The sequence below is a fragment of the Chionomys nivalis genome, chromosome 1, assembly GCF_950005125.1.
Source record: "Chionomys nivalis chromosome 1, mChiNiv1.1, whole genome shotgun sequence".
Taxonomy (NCBI): domain Eukaryota; kingdom Metazoa; phylum Chordata; class Mammalia; order Rodentia; family Cricetidae; genus Chionomys; species Chionomys nivalis.
In genome coordinates, this window is record NC_080086.1 from 141911232 (window position 1) to 141929479 (window position 18248).

General features: G+C 42.2%; 1 protein-coding gene across 2 annotated transcripts in view; it reads right to left on the reverse strand.

The window, feature by feature from the left end:
- Plekha8 (pleckstrin homology domain containing A8) overlaps positions 1-18248 on the reverse strand; it is a 61830-nt gene that overhangs the window by 31209 nt on the left and 12373 nt on the right. For both annotated transcript variants that reach the window (XR_009057038.1, XM_057768848.1), the window contains exons 2-6: positions 7916-8032; positions 5990-6145; positions 4619-4743; positions 2064-2222; positions 1149-1189 (exon numbers count right to left, since the gene is read on the reverse strand). Coding sequence is in view for 1 of the 2 variants with exons in the window: in XM_057768848.1 (XP_057624831.1) it covers positions 1149-1189; positions 2064-2222; positions 4619-4743; positions 5990-6145; positions 7916-8032 (598 nt within the window). In the remaining variant the exon portion in view is untranslated. The remainder of the gene's footprint in view (positions 1-1148; positions 1190-2063; positions 2223-4618; positions 4744-5989; positions 6146-7915; positions 8033-18248) is intronic.

Here is an 18248-nt window from a genome sequence, read left to right on the forward strand (position 1 = left end):
AGGAAATGCTCAGGGCAAAAAGCTTTCTCCAGGTGCCACATTTAACACTTAGCTGACTTTCTTCAACTTCTCCCTGGGAGGTTTTTCCTCATCACAGTGGCTACTTAAACATGTTTGCTTAGTAGTCAATTATCTGAAGAGGCAGCTGTGGTCAGCAGAGATTTCTCCTGTCAGCAGGAGGATCACGGGGGACTGAGAATACATCAGGGCAGCAGAAAAAGCTGTTTGACACTTAAATGAAACAGCTGATTCTGCTAAAAGGGATGTGGTATCTTATACCCAGTCAAAGTAAAGAGTAACGGGACAGCATCCAAGCTACACAATGATTCTAGCAAAAGAAAAAATTTATTTCAAATGCATATACAAATCTACAATAAAAACTGTGGACACAGAGCCAAAGTCTGAAAAGAAACAGAAATCTACAAAAATGTTTCTAGTAAAAATATCTAAAAAGGAAAAAATTAGCGACCAAACTGAGGACAATCTTTCTAATAACAAATCCACATACACGCACACACACCACATATTGACAGCATATAAAGGGATGAACTTAGTAATTTGAAAGGATAATGTGCACTATATCAATTCATGGAGGTGCTTACACAACTTTATTCTTTTTATGAGTAAAGACCCTGACAACTGTGTAATGGGAGCTTTTCCTTTGTTGGTGGTACTTAGACACTCAAGTCCACACACACAAACTAAGTGAGGATTGTACCACTAAGTTACACAAACTTGCAGCGTGTGTGTGTGTGTGTGTATCTAAAAGCAAAGAATAATTTAGAGGAATGGTACTAGTTTAGATTTTGCTAGCAAGTTATCCTTCCACTTATGGAGCTACTTAAAATACTTTTGTCTAAATAAAACAGAGAAGCAGCACTAGTTTTCCTGGGAAAACCACACTGCAGCCAACACCAAGCTCTTCGACATGTTCTGACTCTCAGCAACTCTAGACAGACCAAGTCAGGGGATGTGACAGCAAATCTGCCCAATTCTGCCGACTGTAGTTTAGCTTCACACAGGGAAGTCTGTAGTTTGCTTCTGGTACCATCTCAAATCACATCACGACACCACTGTTTCTTTAAGATGAGGAACACGGTATACAGGTTTCTAACTTTTAGAAGGAAGAGGAACAAGAGTTACTATACCTTTCCATTGAATTATGAACTGGTATGATAGGATGTTTCATCTTAAAAAAAGCAAAGAAATGAAAGTTCATGTGTTAAATGACAACAGTGCTATTTAGAATACCATCACATAGGAAAGTGGTCAGTACAGTCATAATACAGAGTGCCCTCCTCAAGGAAAGAATTCTAAGTCCCCTCCAAATGAAGTGCATCCAAATATCTCAGGAAAGGAAGATAGGTTTTGAAAGATCTCATAGCTAAATTCCTAGTGACTAGCTCTTTTTGTAATTTGTTAGCCTTACTCAGCATTAATAGTTAGCAAATTATGGTGAGGCATTAAACCCAACACTAGCAGCATGAAGGTAAGCATTATGGACATTTCTGCCCTGAAGCCAACAGAAGTTAGGGAAATAGGGGAGTGTATGAGAAGAGATCTTCTTAGCCCAGTGTAGGGACTGAGGGAAGATTAATGAAGACAAGCAGGGGCTAAGCCGGCAGAGAAGAGTACATTCTCAGCACTGAAAAATGACACAAGCAACAGCACATTCAAGCTAGGTACTGCCAGGGGGAAAAGCAGGTGATACAGGAAAGGGCTACACAGTTTTGGTCTGAGCTTATAGGCCATGAGGGAAAGATCAAAAGGTTTAGATAAAATCCAATTTACACTTCATTACTATTGGCTAATGGAAGGACCAGACTGAACATGACTAGTAAGGGTAACAGTATTCTAGGGAAGACTCTTTGGGGTTATAGAGAAGAGGTTAAAGGGTCAAACTACCTAAAATAACTGACGAAACATAGGGGACCAAGGGCAAATACAAAAGTGTAGGTAAAGCAAACCGCTCTATAAACAGTATTAGTCATGAAACGATGTGTCCTTAAACGTCTAACGTCCCACGATGCTGCTGGAGAGAAACTGAGCTGGTGGATTCTTACCTTGCTGGACTTAAGCACTGCTAGCTGAGGGGACCCTGGGGGAGTATGATAGAGCAGCTCAGAGGTGAAGGCTGCATTTGCAATCTGCATGCATTCCTCCAGGGTCTTCAGGAAAGTGTTGCAGGTTGATTTCAGCAGAGTTCCCACATCGATTCCCTCCTACATAACAACCAGAAGAAGAGTCTTTTGTCTTGCTACAAGATGAAAAACTCAATTGTGTTATGTCCTGAGAAGCTTATATTCACAAAACAATACTAACATACCCAGTCAGAATGTTGCTGGATAAATATGCACATGAGTTACAAACAACAGAAATGAACTAGCCCAAGTTATCATATACAGCCTCTCTGTTCTGACCCTTCATTTGATCACCGCTCCAGCAAACACCAACTTCTTTTGGCTCTGGACAATAAGCTAGGTGCTAGGTGCTGGGCATAGATGCAGGCACTGTGCATTGTTTGCTCCCAGTGTGGATGATTCACGGGCTTATGATAACTGGAATTTTATTTTCTTCTAAGGTAGTTTACTTGTCTGGGTGTTTTGCAGCTGTATATTGATATATGTAAGATGTTCATGAAATATCTGGAGCCACACTCTTGACTAGAGATTGAAGAGATGGCATATATTTTTAATAACGGTCCCAGGTGATGCTGTCAGTTGTAATCCATATTTGTTATCAAGTTCATAGTCTCTCACTGTAATTTCTTTAATTACAGACTGCTATGTTCACTCTAGATATGGCTCCTATCCTGGCACCCCCGAAACTTTGGGTTAGTTAGTATGTGTGTGTACGTCTGTACAGTGGTTTGAATAGGAATGGCCTCAGAGACTCATATATTGAATGGTTAGTCATCAAGGAGTGGCACTCCTTGAGAGAGAGCAGGAGAAGAGCCTTGTGGAAGTAGGTGGCCTTGTTAGAGGAAGCATGTCACTGGGGGTAGACTTTAAAGTTTCAAAAGCCCAATCTAGGCCCAGTGTCTCTCCCTTCCTGCTATCTGTGGATCCCTCTGCAGCACCGTGTCTATCTAAATTCTGCCATGCTCCCTACTATGGTGAAAATGTATTAAACCTCTGAAACTGTAAGCAAGCCCCAACTAAATGCTTCCTCTTATAAGCATAGCCTTGGTCATGGCATCTCTTCACAGCAACAGTGTAACAACTAAAACAGTCTTTTTGTCTGTCTGCTGCTTACAGGGGTAAAATCCAATTCTCCTGCTCATTCAAAGAAGTTTAGTAGTACCCCTGGATTCTAAACAGTATATACCAATGGCACTTCCTCAATCTTGACATTCAAAATGTCCCCAGATACAAAACCTGCAGATTGGGAGCCCATGCTCTAGAATATAAATCCTTTAAGAACAGGAATGAAATGGCTTTTGGTTCTTCTCTTCCGTCATCCCCACAAACACAGTGTGCTACATTTATCAGGCAGCTGATAAATGATCTTAAAAAGTCAAAGAAAGTGAATGAAAGTGAGTTAAACCAGCTTAACAGAAAGACTTCAAAACAGTATTAGTGAGAGAGTTTTTTAATCCCTAAGGAAATGAACTGACACTCATATGTATAAGCTCCGGACTCCCCAGGCTGTAGACCAAAGCTGCCTGAGAGCGCTGCAGAGACCCTCTCTGAGTCAAGGCGAGTAATTCCACACACAGACGAATGGCTCTTTTTCTGATGCTTTGAGATGACTAAACAGCAACTTTATTAACAAATGGTAAAGTTCCAGATCCTCAACTGGGCAGGATGCACATGCCTAAAATCGCAGTACTCAGAAAAAAAAAAAAAAAAAAAAAAAAAACCAAAAACTTCAGTAGGAAGGTTTAGAGTTCAAAACTAGCCTGAGCTGAATAGTGAGATCCTGCCTCAAAATAACTAACTAACTAACTAAATAAATAAATAATCAATCAAAATCCTTGTTGGCATGTATCCATCTCTGAAAATATGGGGCTGTTTCAGAGCACATTTACTGTGACAGAGAACAGTCCTGTCAGTCTCACCAAGAGTGACAGACAGATATCATGCTGACATCTTAGTAGGCACATGTAAAGAAATAGTTCAGTTATACAGGTAAGACTAGCTATTTAAAAAGCAGTACAGCTGGGTGGTGGCGGCTCACGCCTTTAATCCCAGCAGTAAGGATGTAGGAGCAGGCAGAACTCTGTGAGTTTGAGGCCAGCCTGGCCTATAGAATGAGTTCCAGGACAGGGTCCAAAGCCTAACAGAGAAATTCTATCTTGAAAAACCACAAAGGGGGGAAAAAAAAGACAGTACAAACTGGGAAGAAACACACTTTCTTTTTTCTTAATACTAAAGCTAAAAATCCCCCATATTATGAGATTTTTATGGATTCATCCTAAATTCCTTTGAGGGTGGGAAAGTATGTTCTTCCAAGCAGCACAATGCATGCATGCATTTCTGTGCAGAATTCTGCCACTATCTCCTAAAGAACAGTCAATATCAAGATAGTCAGGAATTGTTAGAGAATAAATGCCCGCAGGCGATCTGGCACTACTTTTCTGTATCATTTCAGTAATGTCACAAAAACAATACTTTACCTCAGAGTCAGCAACACCGGATGTGGCCACTTCTTTTGTTTTATCAACTTGCTGAACAAGGAGGTCACAGTATAGCCTTAGTTCCGACATTTTGGTTTTCAAGTTTTCAGTGTTTTCTGCAAATTCTAAGTTAACACCAAGAAGAAAAGGTAAAGCAGTCAGTCACCAGAAGGAACAGCCATGTCCACGTTAGTAGCTGCACAGAAGTAGAGGAGTAACTAAGGCCTCAGATGAGGGTTATGGTGTATGTTTCAGATGTGATAGGTAAAGGTATAGGAGGGACAAAAGAGGGCATACCCTAGCTATTTCTTGAGACAATACACTAAACAATCTCAGATTCAGAAAGAGAAGAGTCTGGGGAGCCCCCTCTCCTGGGAACTGGGAGCAGAGCCAGAGCTCAGAGTTGTGGTCTGAGTCTGCCTCTCTGTACTATGGGATCATAGTTATCCACCCACCGGGAACAGTGTTCTGTCTGAGGACTGGTTGTACATGCGCCCATCAGGGTTAATAGCACCTAGTTGTAAACAGCAAGGCTCTACCGTCACCTTAGTGCTGAGGGATCAGAAACAATTGCTCCTACTTCTGCTTCCTTTTCATGAAAGTGTTACACATTATCACCTGCTTTGAGTCCAGCCAACAGCTGAGAATTTGTTCCCGATTTAGCACCAAAACAACCAAGGAAAAGGCCACTTTATTGGATCTACTTGAAGAGTAGGACTTCTCCCTCTGTCACATGAAAGGCTCCCTCAGCACAGCCAATTTCCTCAAAGTACACATAGGCTTGTGGAGTTCTGACAGTAGTAACCAGGGGCCAGGAAGCAAGCCTAGACACTCTGAATCAGTGCAAAGAAAGTCCATCATGGTGCTCAGACCAAGTGACATCAGTGAGCATTAAGCAGCAGCAACATGGTAACAAAGTCTCCACCCACCATAGGGGAGAAAGCGGAAAGCAGGTGTACACTGCAGAGAACACCCTGACCCTAGGCTTCTCTGGATCACCTACTCTTCGCCAAGTTTTGTGATACCATTTCATGTCACCACCAGACCTCATAGTCATCCTTTGAAGGCAGAAACCATCACCTTTTCAAAGATGAGGTGAATGAAGCTCAGAAAAATTAAGTGACCTATGGCAGAATCATTCAGCTATGAAGTACTGATACATCATTCAAGCCAGGTTTGTCTGGCTCCAATGGCTTCATGTTTTTTTACTATGCTAAGAAAGCAGAATTGGAATTAGGTAGGGACCCTGGTGTAAGTTCTGCTTAAATGCATACATAGCATTTCAACAATACAAAACGCTGGGTTAGAGAATCCAGTGATGCCTCTGGGTAATTCCCAAGGTTCTGGGACAAGAGGACAATCAATACTTGCCTTTTTCCTTCTGGGTCCTACTATCTGTCAGGCAGGCCTTAGCAGATCCCAGGGCCACTAGCCACCGCTGTCTCTCTGCCACACTTCTGGCTTTTAAGTAGAAATATTGTTCCCCAGGGATGATCAGGTCCATGCGAGTGTTATCCACAGAATGAACTAGAAGCAAGGAAAGAGAGGGTGAGACTAGGTTAAGAACTGCCTGGGCAGCTCCACCTCAACTTCCTATTTTGTTAAGATTTATTATTTATTTATTGGTGTGCTTACGTGTGTGTGTGTGTGTGTGTGTGTGGTGGGGTGCATATGCCTGATGCCTGTGTGTATGCCAAGGCCAGAAGAGGTCAGCTCTTCTCCTCTATCACCATCCAGCTATTCCTCTGAGGGAGAGCTGCTCCCTGAGCGTGTGTTCTCACAGCTAAGGTAGAAGTCAGCAAGCCCGAGAGATCCTCTTGTCTCTGTCCTTCTCAGATCTGGGGTTACAGGAGTGTGCAAGATGCCTGGCTTATTATGTGGGTGCTGGGACCAAAATTCCAGTCCCTGTTATTGGGCATCAAGTGCTTTTAACCACTGAGCCAACTCTTGAGCCTCCTGACAGAGAGAGGGGCCAGTCCTTACCAACTCTTCTAGTGACACTAATTTCTGTCCACTTACCTTTCTCCACAGCTTTGCTGATCAAGAAGGGAAACCTTGCAGGGTACAGTGGCACACACCTTTAATCCTAGCACTTGGGAGGTAGAAGCCACTGTTTGGAGGTAATTACATAGTTCTCACGGGGTTCTGATTAGTACTTGAGGGGGGTCATTATACAAGAACAAAGGCTCCTCCCTGGTTTTTCTGGCTTCCTATGTGAACCTGCCTTCCCTGCAATCTATCACATGGTGCCATCTATCACAGTATGGCGTACCCAGTGTGCCCTAACCAGAGTTAGCACTCTCCTATTTTAGACTTTCATATTCTAATATGAAAGTATTAGCTAAATAAAATGATTTTCTTCATACATTACCCAGACTTGAGTATTTTATTATCACAACAGAAAACAGACCAATCAATATACCTGCTAACAAGCAGGGGTACAATCTTTATCTCCTTGGATATTCTAGGAATCAAGAACACATTCCCCCTTTCTACTTCCCTTGAGCAGTCAGACCAATGTGTGGGTCTTAGAACCCTCAGGGCTCTTCCAGAGAAACCAGCAAAACATGTTCTCCTTCACTTTCCCCAAACTAGTCCCACTGAATAGTTGAAGAGTTAGGAACACCTCAGCCACATAGTTCACTGTCTCAAGATTCCAAAGCTAAGAAGTGAGGACTATTTGCTGGCTCCAGAGGTATCTGCTTACTGTGACTGTGATTTAAACACAACCGCGTTTGATGCCAGAGTAAAATCACTGATGCCTTACGAACAATCTCTGGCCCCAGGTGAGCAGGTAAGGAATGGGTGCTGAGTGTGAAGATGGTGCTTACAACACTCTGATCAGCTCTTCTTCTTTATTTCTTTTTTTTTTTAAGAAAACAATGTTTTCTCATTTTTACATACCAAGCCCAGTTCCCACTCCCTCCCCTCCTCCTGCTTCCCTCACCTCCCTCCCACTCCCCCCCCCCATCTAGTCCTCAGAGAGGATAAGGCTTCCCATGGGGAGTCAACAAAGTCTGGCAGAGCACTTTGAGGCAGGACCAAGCTCCTCCTCCCTGTATCTAGGCTGAGCAAGCTATCCCTCTACAGGGAATGATGGGCGGATCAGTCTTAACCCATCCTGGAAAAGCTGGCTGCAGTTTTAGATTTCTTCCCAAGGCTCCACTGCAAGGACACTGGCCCATACCCCGGTGTGTACTGCAGGAACAGCAGAGGAAGCTCTGTGGGGCCAGGGCTTTTGCATTCTTCTAGGGAGGTACAAAAAAAAAAAAAGTTGCCACGTTGCGTGTCACTCACCTTGAATCTCACAGACTGCCATCTGGATGCTCCCTTTACAGCCCTTCCAGGCATCTTCAGGAGAATCATAGTAGGACAGTATCCCCCCACAAAGAAGGAACCATCTGGGCTGCCAACCTAAACAGGGGAAAGCCAGGGCAATTACTGTTGGTGTGTAAGGTGTCAACCCAGGTGTAGAAATGGGACCTAATAATGTAGGCTACCAAATCCCAGATGTGAGGCTCTTTTCATTGCTTCTAAGAAGGAAGCAGGTTAGAAAAGACTTGTCCATTGATCCTATTACTGTAAAATTAGAAACAGTCCTACAGGCACATACTTTAGTCATAGGAGATACAGAAGTTGGGAAGGATCAAGAGCAAAGAAGTAGTGGTGAAGCTGGGCAATGGTGGTGCACACCTTTAATCCCAGCACTTGGAGGCAGGAGCAGGCAGTACTCTGTGAGTTCAAGGCCAGCCTGGTCTACAGAGTGAGGTCCAGGACAGCCAGGATTGTTACACAGAGAAACCCTGTCTCAAAAAAAAAAAAAAAAAAAAGGGTTGGTGATATGTAATAGGGCTTACACAAGATTTTTATTTTCATCCCCAGCACAGTTCTAATAATCTATATTTCTTAATTTTTCTAAGACAAATAATTACTGTCATAAACATCATTGTCATCACAAATCCATTCCTCTTGTCTAAGAAATATCAGGACCTTAAAAACTGTGCGACAAAGATTATGGTGTCATCTCAGCAAAGGTTATGCACTGTCCAGACTAATGAGCCCGCCTAGAAGCTCTGAGCTCTAAGGACAGATTTCTCTGACTATTTAGTATTGATCAACCGAAGCACAGAAATCTTTAAACCCTCAAGATTTAAATGAAGCAAGAACCCACAAAGTCTGGTCAATAATTTATAAAGGGGTGCAATGGAAAAACAGACCCACAAATACAGAACAAGGTAGACACTGCTGCTGATCCAGTTGCTGCTGTCCTGCCATTCTGCCCAAGGGCAATGAGGACTAATAGCAAGACTTGCTACTACTCTGACCACCAGAGAGGGGGGGGGAAGGGAGGGAGACAGAGGAGGGAGGGAGACAGAGGGGAAGAGAGAGCACAAGCATGCAATCCATCTCCTCCATTTTATCCAGTAACATAACCAGAAAAAAACATGCCCATTGGGCTAGTTATTCCCCAACCCTCCAACCACACACCAACAGGCTTCTTCAGTTAGGTAGTTTTCCTCTTTGAGGTGCCACATTGTCTTTCTCTCGTGACTCTACTGTGGCTGAGGCATCCACAGAGAGGGTTGTGGGGACTTGGAGCAGAGCTCCAAGGACAGAGCAGACATAAATATCTATCCAATGGGTCCTTGGGGATGGCACAACCATGTCAGTAGGGCTGGAGAATGAGGAACACTTGCTGTTCTTGCAGAGAACCATGGTTTGGTTTCCAGCACTCACATGGTGGCTAATAACCGTTCCAGAAAATCTGATGCCCTCTCTGGTCTCCATGAGCACCAAGCAAGGCACAGGAACATACAAATGCAGGCTAAATGTTCACATGCATAAGAAAACATTTTTTTAAAAATATGGGTACAACACCAACTGATGTCCAAATGACAGTGACTTATTTTGATGTTTGGGGAGAATGCTGTACTTTCTGGAGCCACTCACTCCACACTTCACTCCCCCAGACTAAATGGTTTGCACTAAATCTAAGGGAAAGAGTTGGGAGGGCTGGTGAGATGTCCTTCCTACTCACCAGGGCCTGTTTTTCTAGGAACGGCAAGACACAAGCCTGCCAGGAAACATGCCTCTTGCTTCCTTAAATAAAACTAGATGAACATTAATTCTCAACATTTACTCTTCAATAATCCCTGAACTCAATTACCTTGCCATATAATTTTTTTTCTCACCAAAGATAAATATTTTTTTTTCAAAACTGCAGCTATTCCTCCTGTCACACTTTCTGTACTGAAAGGTTCTGCCTAAAGATGAAGATCCTTTGTTGACCGCACGGAGCCTCATGTTCTTACCACGGCCACAGTCCACAGTCCTAGCAAACTTGTTGAGATGAATTCATAAATATATGTTGGAAGACGGTACTTTGTAATCTCAACTTTAAGTTTTACCGAAACACAAACTTGATGGCCACCATCGGCACAACCAAGTACACCCAAGGCTCATTTGAGTACACCGCTACTCTCCTGGCATCAGACATCACTGATCCATTACACCTTTGCAAAAGAATCTGATTATTTACGCCACTATTTAGGCCACTTCCCCCTCACTGAAACATATAGTTTCTCAGAATCTGAAAACCAAAGAAGTCTTTGAAATTACCTAAGTCAATTTGTTCAATTTATAGATAAATAAACCTATCCCAAGGTATGTCCTGTACACAAGGGAACTAAAGAGAAAAATCATGCCTTCCTATATTGCCCTTGTGAGCACACAAACTCCTAAGCCTTGGCTCCCTACTGGCGGAAAGCCATCTCAATACATAACAGTATTTTCACTTATAGTTCAACTCCTGCCACTTTGACTTGTGTGGACACTCCCTGCCCCCAATATATACCACAATTCTTGCATAGCAAGCACTTAAAACATACCTGATAACTATTTCAACAAGTTTAGGGTTTATTTGCTTTAGCAGTCTCCAAGAAAAAGAAGCAACAGGATCACATATTGACATACAATATAAATTACTATAAAGAATCAGCTCATCCTAAGATCTGCAGTCAGCAATGGGGGGCATGGAGTAGGTTTCAATGAAGGTCAATGCCCTACCCTGTTATTATAGCTGGGCAGGTGGCGCCTTCTCACTCAACCTTTTTGTTTTAATCTGGTCTTTAAGTAGCTAGGATAGGCCCTATAAACATGATTGGAGGAACATTCTATTTACTTGATCTATCAATTCAAGGGCTAATCTTACCTAAAAACTCCTAGACTCATTGAGAGTGTTTCCACAAATGTTTGAGGATCCAAGCCCGTCGACTTTCCATCACTATGACAAACATCCTAAGATAAATGAACTTGCAAGGAAGAAAGATCTTGGCTTAGTATTTTACCACATGTTTTAGGGACTCCACTGCCTTTGGACACTGGTAAAGTGGTACAAGATGGTAGTGGTCAAGAGCTTGGTGATACAAGATGCTTGCCTCACAGTAGCTACGAAGCAGGAGAGGGACAGCACCCAACCTTTCCAGAGCATTCCTCATAACCCCACTTCCTTCATTTTTCTAGGCTCCTCAGAAAGTTTCTGCCACCTGACAACAGCAAGAAGCTGAGGACCAAGACTTAACTCATGGGCCTTTGAGGAGCACTCCGTATCCAAACTACACCAGCCCCTGTGGCTCAAACTCACACTAAATAAATCACATCAATTTCAAGACCATTTTTAATGTAGCACAGAATTTTTAAAAGTCTGCTAATTAAACAAAGACAAAACACTAATCACAATGTGATTCTAGATTCTGTAATAATAATGATAATGATAAACTTGAAATTAAAAAAGAACATACTAAGCTAGCTTTATCTTACAGGGCCCCTAAAATGCTGGAAGTCCTCCCCTCTGCTCCTAAAATGCTGAAAATCCTCCCCTCTGCTCCTAAAATGCTGGAAGTCTTCCCCTCTGCTCCTAAAATGCTGAAAGTCCTCCCCTCTGCTCCTAAAATGCTGGAAGTCCTCCCCTCTGCACAGCCCAGCTGCACTGAGTTTTGAGAGTGGCTCGGGATCTGAACTGTGGGAGGCACAGAGGTCCTAGTACTCACTGAGAAGCACTAAAAGAACCAGGAATGTTAATCACATAGGGTGTCTCCTCAATGGAGGAGATACAAATCAAATATCTACATTCCATCCAGGAAGCTGGAAATGGAGGCTGTTAACAACTGGTTATCTGAAAGAATAGTGTCACCCTAATTCTCCAGAATGATCATCCCAGACTCTCTTTCCCTAGACCATTCCCATCCTTAGGGGAGATGTCACAAGTACTTTATTCCTAGATTTAGGCCTTTTTAGCTGGAGAACCCACCCTCATAGTCACATGTACTTTGTAAAGAGTCTCTAGTTGGTCACACCTTAAGCTTCACTGTACACCTGGAATTGGACCAGTTGAACTGACTGTGTCCTGGAAACCTTTCCCCAAATTGTACTATGTTTTAAAGCTGTCTGGCATTAGACTCCCCAACGTCTGATCCAGGTTGACAAAGTCAATCTGCACTGGGTTTTCATTCTTATCACTTTGAGTGGTTCTCTTTCCTGAATGACACCCGCAGAGACCCCTCACTGCACTAATGACTGAAGCAACTCCTTCACTACTGTAAGGTGTTTTTACCTGGGGGAATATAATTATTCCGGGGAATTCAATAAGGCACCACTTCATTCTTTAATTTGGAACTATAGAAACTGACAAAAGGAGCTTTTTTAGAAGCTCAAGTTTCCTGAAGTCTCAAAAGATAGATACGTTAAGAAACCCCATTCCTGTTAGACGAGATTAAATGCTGGCATGGAAAGTCCCATTAGTGCTGGACACACTGTTCTTTTTAATGCCCAATGCTGACAACCTGGGCTACAGCCCAGCAAAGGCGAACTGAACAAGAAAAGATGCATGAATGGCGAGGTGGCTATTGATCTACTTCACATTTCAAGATCTTCTGCAGATAGCTGGGAATGGGAGATAATGAAAGACTCAAGTTAACAGAAGAACGGTGGAAACTACAGGTCTGTACCATTCTCGTTATCCTGCCAACTGACTCATCTTCCTGTCTAACCCAAACCCCTTTTTGCTATTCTCTATTAAGGAGGAACATGTTTCCAAACTACATACGTGAGTCAAGAAACTAGAGTTTTAGCTCACACCCTCTGTTATCACCAGAGATGGCTTTCATCAAGTTCAAGGCCATCCTGGTTTCTGTGGTGAGTTCTAGGACAGCTAAGACCACATAGATAAGACCCTATCTCAAAGACAAAACAAAACTCTAAACAACAAAGTATTTAAGTCCTAAATATCACCACTCCCAAACTACAATCTGCATATGAATTTCAATGTTAATTGAGTTTTAAAACTTTAGCAGGTATGGTGGCATGGTAGTACCAGCTACTCTGGAAGGCAAGGCAGAGGGATCCTTTGAGCTTGGGATTTTGAGGCTGGACCAACACAGCAATCCCCTGTCTCCCAGAAAGTGGATTCTGCAAATGGTTGTCCGAGGATTAAGTGTCGAAAGCATCTGCTGTGTGAAGGGACAGCAGACTGTAGACAGAAAAAGAGAGGAAATGGGGAGGGAGGGAGGCAGAGGATGCCTCTTCAGAAGAAGAAGACAGAGAGAGAGAAAGAGGAGGAGAGAATACAGGCATGCTGGAGATCAATTTGCCTCATTGGTAAGGGGGAGACTGGGAGTGGGCAGAGCTTGTCTCTTAAAAAGACAGGGTCCTCAGGTGACAGGGCAGGCCATCAGAATTATAACAGTCCTATCTTTCTCTTATAATAAAAACGCAAGGAGTTAGGCATGGCAGGTTAAGGGGATGAGGGCATCAAGTTCTCAAGACGGCGTCCTGCTGATTTGTGGACATCAGGGTCTTGGGGGATCTGAGAAAGCTGGATGCTGGTCATGGGGTAGCTGGTTGCTTCACTCCTGTACAGGATTTGTGGTGTGGAACTGTCTGGTGTTTCCTGGACCTGGCAAGGTATTGGCAGAGCAGGGGACAAGGTTAAGTTTAGGAAGAAAAATAATTTCCTTAAGTTCTGGTAATTGAGGAGGAGGATGTCAGGACCAGGAAATTGAGAGAGGGGTGTATCTGACATGTTTGAGATGAATCCTTCAATTTTGCTCCCTGGAACTCACAAGAATTCTTTGAGTTTGTGAAAACATAAGTTTTAGAAACATATATTGTATAAAGAGCAGCATATTTATGCCATAATGACTGTGACAGATGATTTTGTACAATGAAAAGTATCTTTAGAAAATGACCAAAGAGAATTCAAAGTCTTGATCTTGCAGTAGTGGTAGTGGTAGTACTCTGCCAGAGTTAGATTAGTAGCTTATCAGCATTTTTTTTAATAATGTTAAGACTATGAACGGCAGTATAATGAGAGAGAGATACAGTCAATGAATTTTGACTTGGTAGAAGAACAGACTTTTCAGCAGTGTCTAAAATGGCCTTGAAACACTTCTGCCATTTTGTGCTATGTGTTTAGGCAAAGTGGCATTCTCTGCATTGACCATTATACAATCCAAATGAGTTGAGTCTAGTGGGGTATGCCTTTAACCCCAGTACTCAAAAGGCAGGTGTGTGGGTGAGGGGGAGGGTCTCTGTGAATTTTAGGCTATCCAAATCTACATAGCTAGCTTTAGCCCAGGTAAGACTCTATCTCAAACACTGAAGATGCTCTGTCCTGCAATGTCATATATTCAGCCAAGATTTCATTTATATAAAAAGAAACCAGCATATCTCTTATTAATATGCAAATTTACTTCTCACCTTTAATGCTAGAATTTTATATATATATATATATATCAAAAGATTTGTTTTAAAATAAACTTCTTAATGATTTATTATCACTAAATGCTAAAGTCACACATAAAATGAGATTATAGATGGAAGTGTAAGAAGCCTTGCTGCAAAATTCTTCACAGACCACGAAAGAACAATACTCATCTTCACATGGAAAAGCATAAAACTCAAGAGAGCCAAAGCAATCCTGTACAATAAAGGAACTTCTGGAGGCATCACAATCCCTGACTTCAAACTCTACTACAGAGCTACAGTACTGAAAACAGCCTGGTATTAGCATAAAAACAAACAGGAGGACCAATGGAACTGAACAGAAGACCCAGATATCAATCCACACATCTACGAACACCTAATTTTTGAGAAAAAAAAGCAAAAAATAATCAAATGAAAAAAAGAAAGCATATTTAACAAATGGTGCTGGAATAACTGGATATCAACATGTAGAAGAATGAAAACCGATTCATATCTATCGCCACGCACAAAACTAAAGTCCAAATAAATCAAAGACCTCAACATAAAGCCAACCACACTGAATCTCATAGAAGTGAAAGTGGGAAGTACACTTGAACGCATTGGCACAGGAGACCACTTCCTAAATATAATACCATAGCACAGACACTGAGAGAAACAATTAATAAATGGGACCTCCTGAAACTGAAAAGCTTCTGTAAAGCAAAGGACATGGTCAATAAGATAAAACAGCAGCCTACAGATGGGAAAAGATCTTCACCAACCCCACGTCCGACAGAGTTCTGATCTCCAAAATATACAAAGAACTCAAGAAATTGGTTATTAAAAGAACAAATAATCCAATTTTAAAAAATGGAGTACAGACCTAAACAGAGAATTCTCAACAGAGGAATCTAAAATGGCCAAAAGACACTTAAGGAAATGTTCAACATCCTTAGTCATCAGAGAAATGCAAATCAAAACAACTCTGAGATTCCATCTTACACCTGTAAGAATGGTCAAGATCAGAAACACTGATGACAGCTTACGCTGGAAAGGATGTGGGACAAAGGGAACATTCCTGCATTGTTGGTCGGATTGCAAACTGGTACAGTCCCTTTAGATATCAGTGTGGCAATTTCTCAAAAAATTAGGAAACAACCTTCCTCAAGATTCAGCAATACCACTTTCGGGTATATATCCAAAGGATGCTCAACTGTACCACAAGGACATGTGCTCAACTATGTTCAAAGCAGCATTGTTTGTCATAGCCAGAACCTGGAAACAACTTAAATGCTTCTCGACTGAAGAATGGATAAGGAATAAGTTGTACATTTACACAATGGAGTATTACACAGAAAAAAAAAAACATCTTGAAATTTGCAGGAAAATGGATGGATCTAGAAAACATTATAATGTGTGAGGTAACCCAGACCCAGAAAGACAATTATCATATCTACTCACTCATAAGCAGCTTTTAGACATAAAGCAAAGGAAACCAGCCTACAATTCACAATCCCAGGGAACCTAGACAACAATGAGGGCCCTAAGAGAGACATACATGGATCTAATCTACATAGGAAGTAGAAAAAGATAAGATCTCCTGAGTAAACTGGGAGCATGGGGACCCTGGGAGAGGGCAGAAGGGGAGGGCAGAGGAAGGGAGAGGAGCAGAGAAAAATGTATAGCTCAATAAAAACAATTTTTTTTAAAAAAGGCATGCACCACAGGAGGAGGAGGAGGAGACAAAGACGCAGCCTTGCTGCAGCATAAGGCAGCCATTTCACCTGGGGGGAGCCTGTTTACTTGTTTAAGAGAATCACTATTGGGCCAAGAAGAAAAAAAACCCTTTAAACACTCTCAAATAGGAATTCTGAAAATTTGGGGCTAGAGAGATGGCTCGGCAGGTAAGAGCACTGACTGCTCTTCCAAAGGAGTTGGTTTCAATTGTCAGCACCCACATGGAGGCTTACAACCATCTGTAACTCCAGTTCAAGGGGATCCAACACCCTCTTCTGACCTTCCCAGGCATCAGACACTTATGAGGTGTACAGACATATATGCAAACAAACAACTAAACCCACACAATACAATAAAATAAAATATATTCTGATACAATACAATCCAAAGATAATACTAATTTAATATGTACAGGCTGAGAAATGGCAGTAGGAATAGAAGCAAGCCACTATATATTTTTAATATTTTTATTTGTTCTTTGAAAGTCTCATAAATGTATACAGTGTGTTTTGCTCATATCCACCATGTTCTCCCTCCAAGTTTCCTTAGTCCCACATTTCTCTCCCAAAGTCCTGTCCCCCATGTTTTGCTGTTATTGATAAGCTCAGAGTCCAAACAGTGCTTCCCATAGGTGTATGGGTGTGGGCCATGCACCGAGACCATGTCCCCAAAGGAGTGTGATTTTCCATCCCTCAGCAGCCATCCACTATAGTCTTCAAAAGCAGAAAGCTTGATATGCCCAGATAAAAACACCCAGTTCCTGGCACACACTAGTTTTAAATCTAGGCTGAGATGTTTCAGGCAGCATTTGTAGACAGTATGTGCCATAAAAATACGGACAGTAAAAATGCACACCATGCACGTTCAGACCAAAGCTGGAATGAAGGTCTGCCATGGAGCACAGGTGAGCTCATTTGATTCTGAACTGATTCCTGAACTGTGGGTAAAAATCCTTTAACTTTGGTGCAACTCCCTCAAATTCAATTATATGACTCTCCACAAAGTTGGGACCCACAGTTTTAGAATCTGGGTGCTTGAACACATCATTCTGCCCATCAACTCACCAGAGTGCCTTAAAGATATGCTAATTAAGGTATTAATGGGCACCAAGCATTTACAATCTCACCATTAAGCAGGAAGAACTGTAAAAGAAAACATTGGATTTATTGTTTAAATTCACAAGAAATATTGCTGGATAGAAATTCAGGGGGGAAAAGAGAAGAGCATTACTTAAATCCTTTACTGAAAATAAAGTTAAAAGTAGAAAAAAAATGCACTTCTTGATCAATAAAAGGAAAATTCAGTGACTTCAATAAATGTGCCAGATTGCTGGAGTGAAAGACAGCAAGGGCCCTTAATTAGCCTCCTGAACTCCTGAGTTAACCTCCTGAGTCCCTGAACTAACCTCCTGAACTGTTTAACTAATCTCCTGAGCCCCTTAACTAACCTCCTGAGCCCTTTAACTAACCTCCTGAGCCACTTAACTAACCTCCTGAGCCACTTAACTAACCTCCTAAGCCCTTTTACTAACCTCCTGAGCCCTTTAACTAACCTCCTGAGCCCCTTAACTAACCTCCTAAGCCCTTTTACTAACCTCCTTAGCCCTTTAACTAACCTCCTGAGCCCCTTAACTAACCTAAGCCCTTTAACTAACCTCCTGAGCCCCTTAACTAACCTCCTAAGCCCTTTTACTAACCTCCTTAGCCCTTTAACTAACCTCCTGAGCCCCTTAACTAACCTCCTAAGCACTTTTACTAACCTCCTTAGCCCTTTAACTAACCTCCTAAGCCCTTTTACTAACCTCCTTAGCCCTTTTACTAACCTCCTAAGCCCTTTTACTAACCTCCTAAGCCCTTTTACTAACCTCCTAAGCCCTTTACTAACCTCCTGAGCCCCTTAACTAACCTCCTAAGCCCTTTTACTAACCTCCTGAGCCCTTTTACTAACCTCCTGAGCCCTTTTACTAACCTCCTGAGCCCTTTTACTAACCTCCTAAGCCCTTTACTAACCTCCTGAGCCCCTTAACTAACCTCCTAAGCCCTTTTACTAACCTCCTGAGCCCTTTTACTAACCTCCTAAGCCCTTTTACTAACCTCCTGAGCCCCTTAACTAACCTCCTAAGCCCTTTTACTAACCTCCTAAGCCCTTTTAC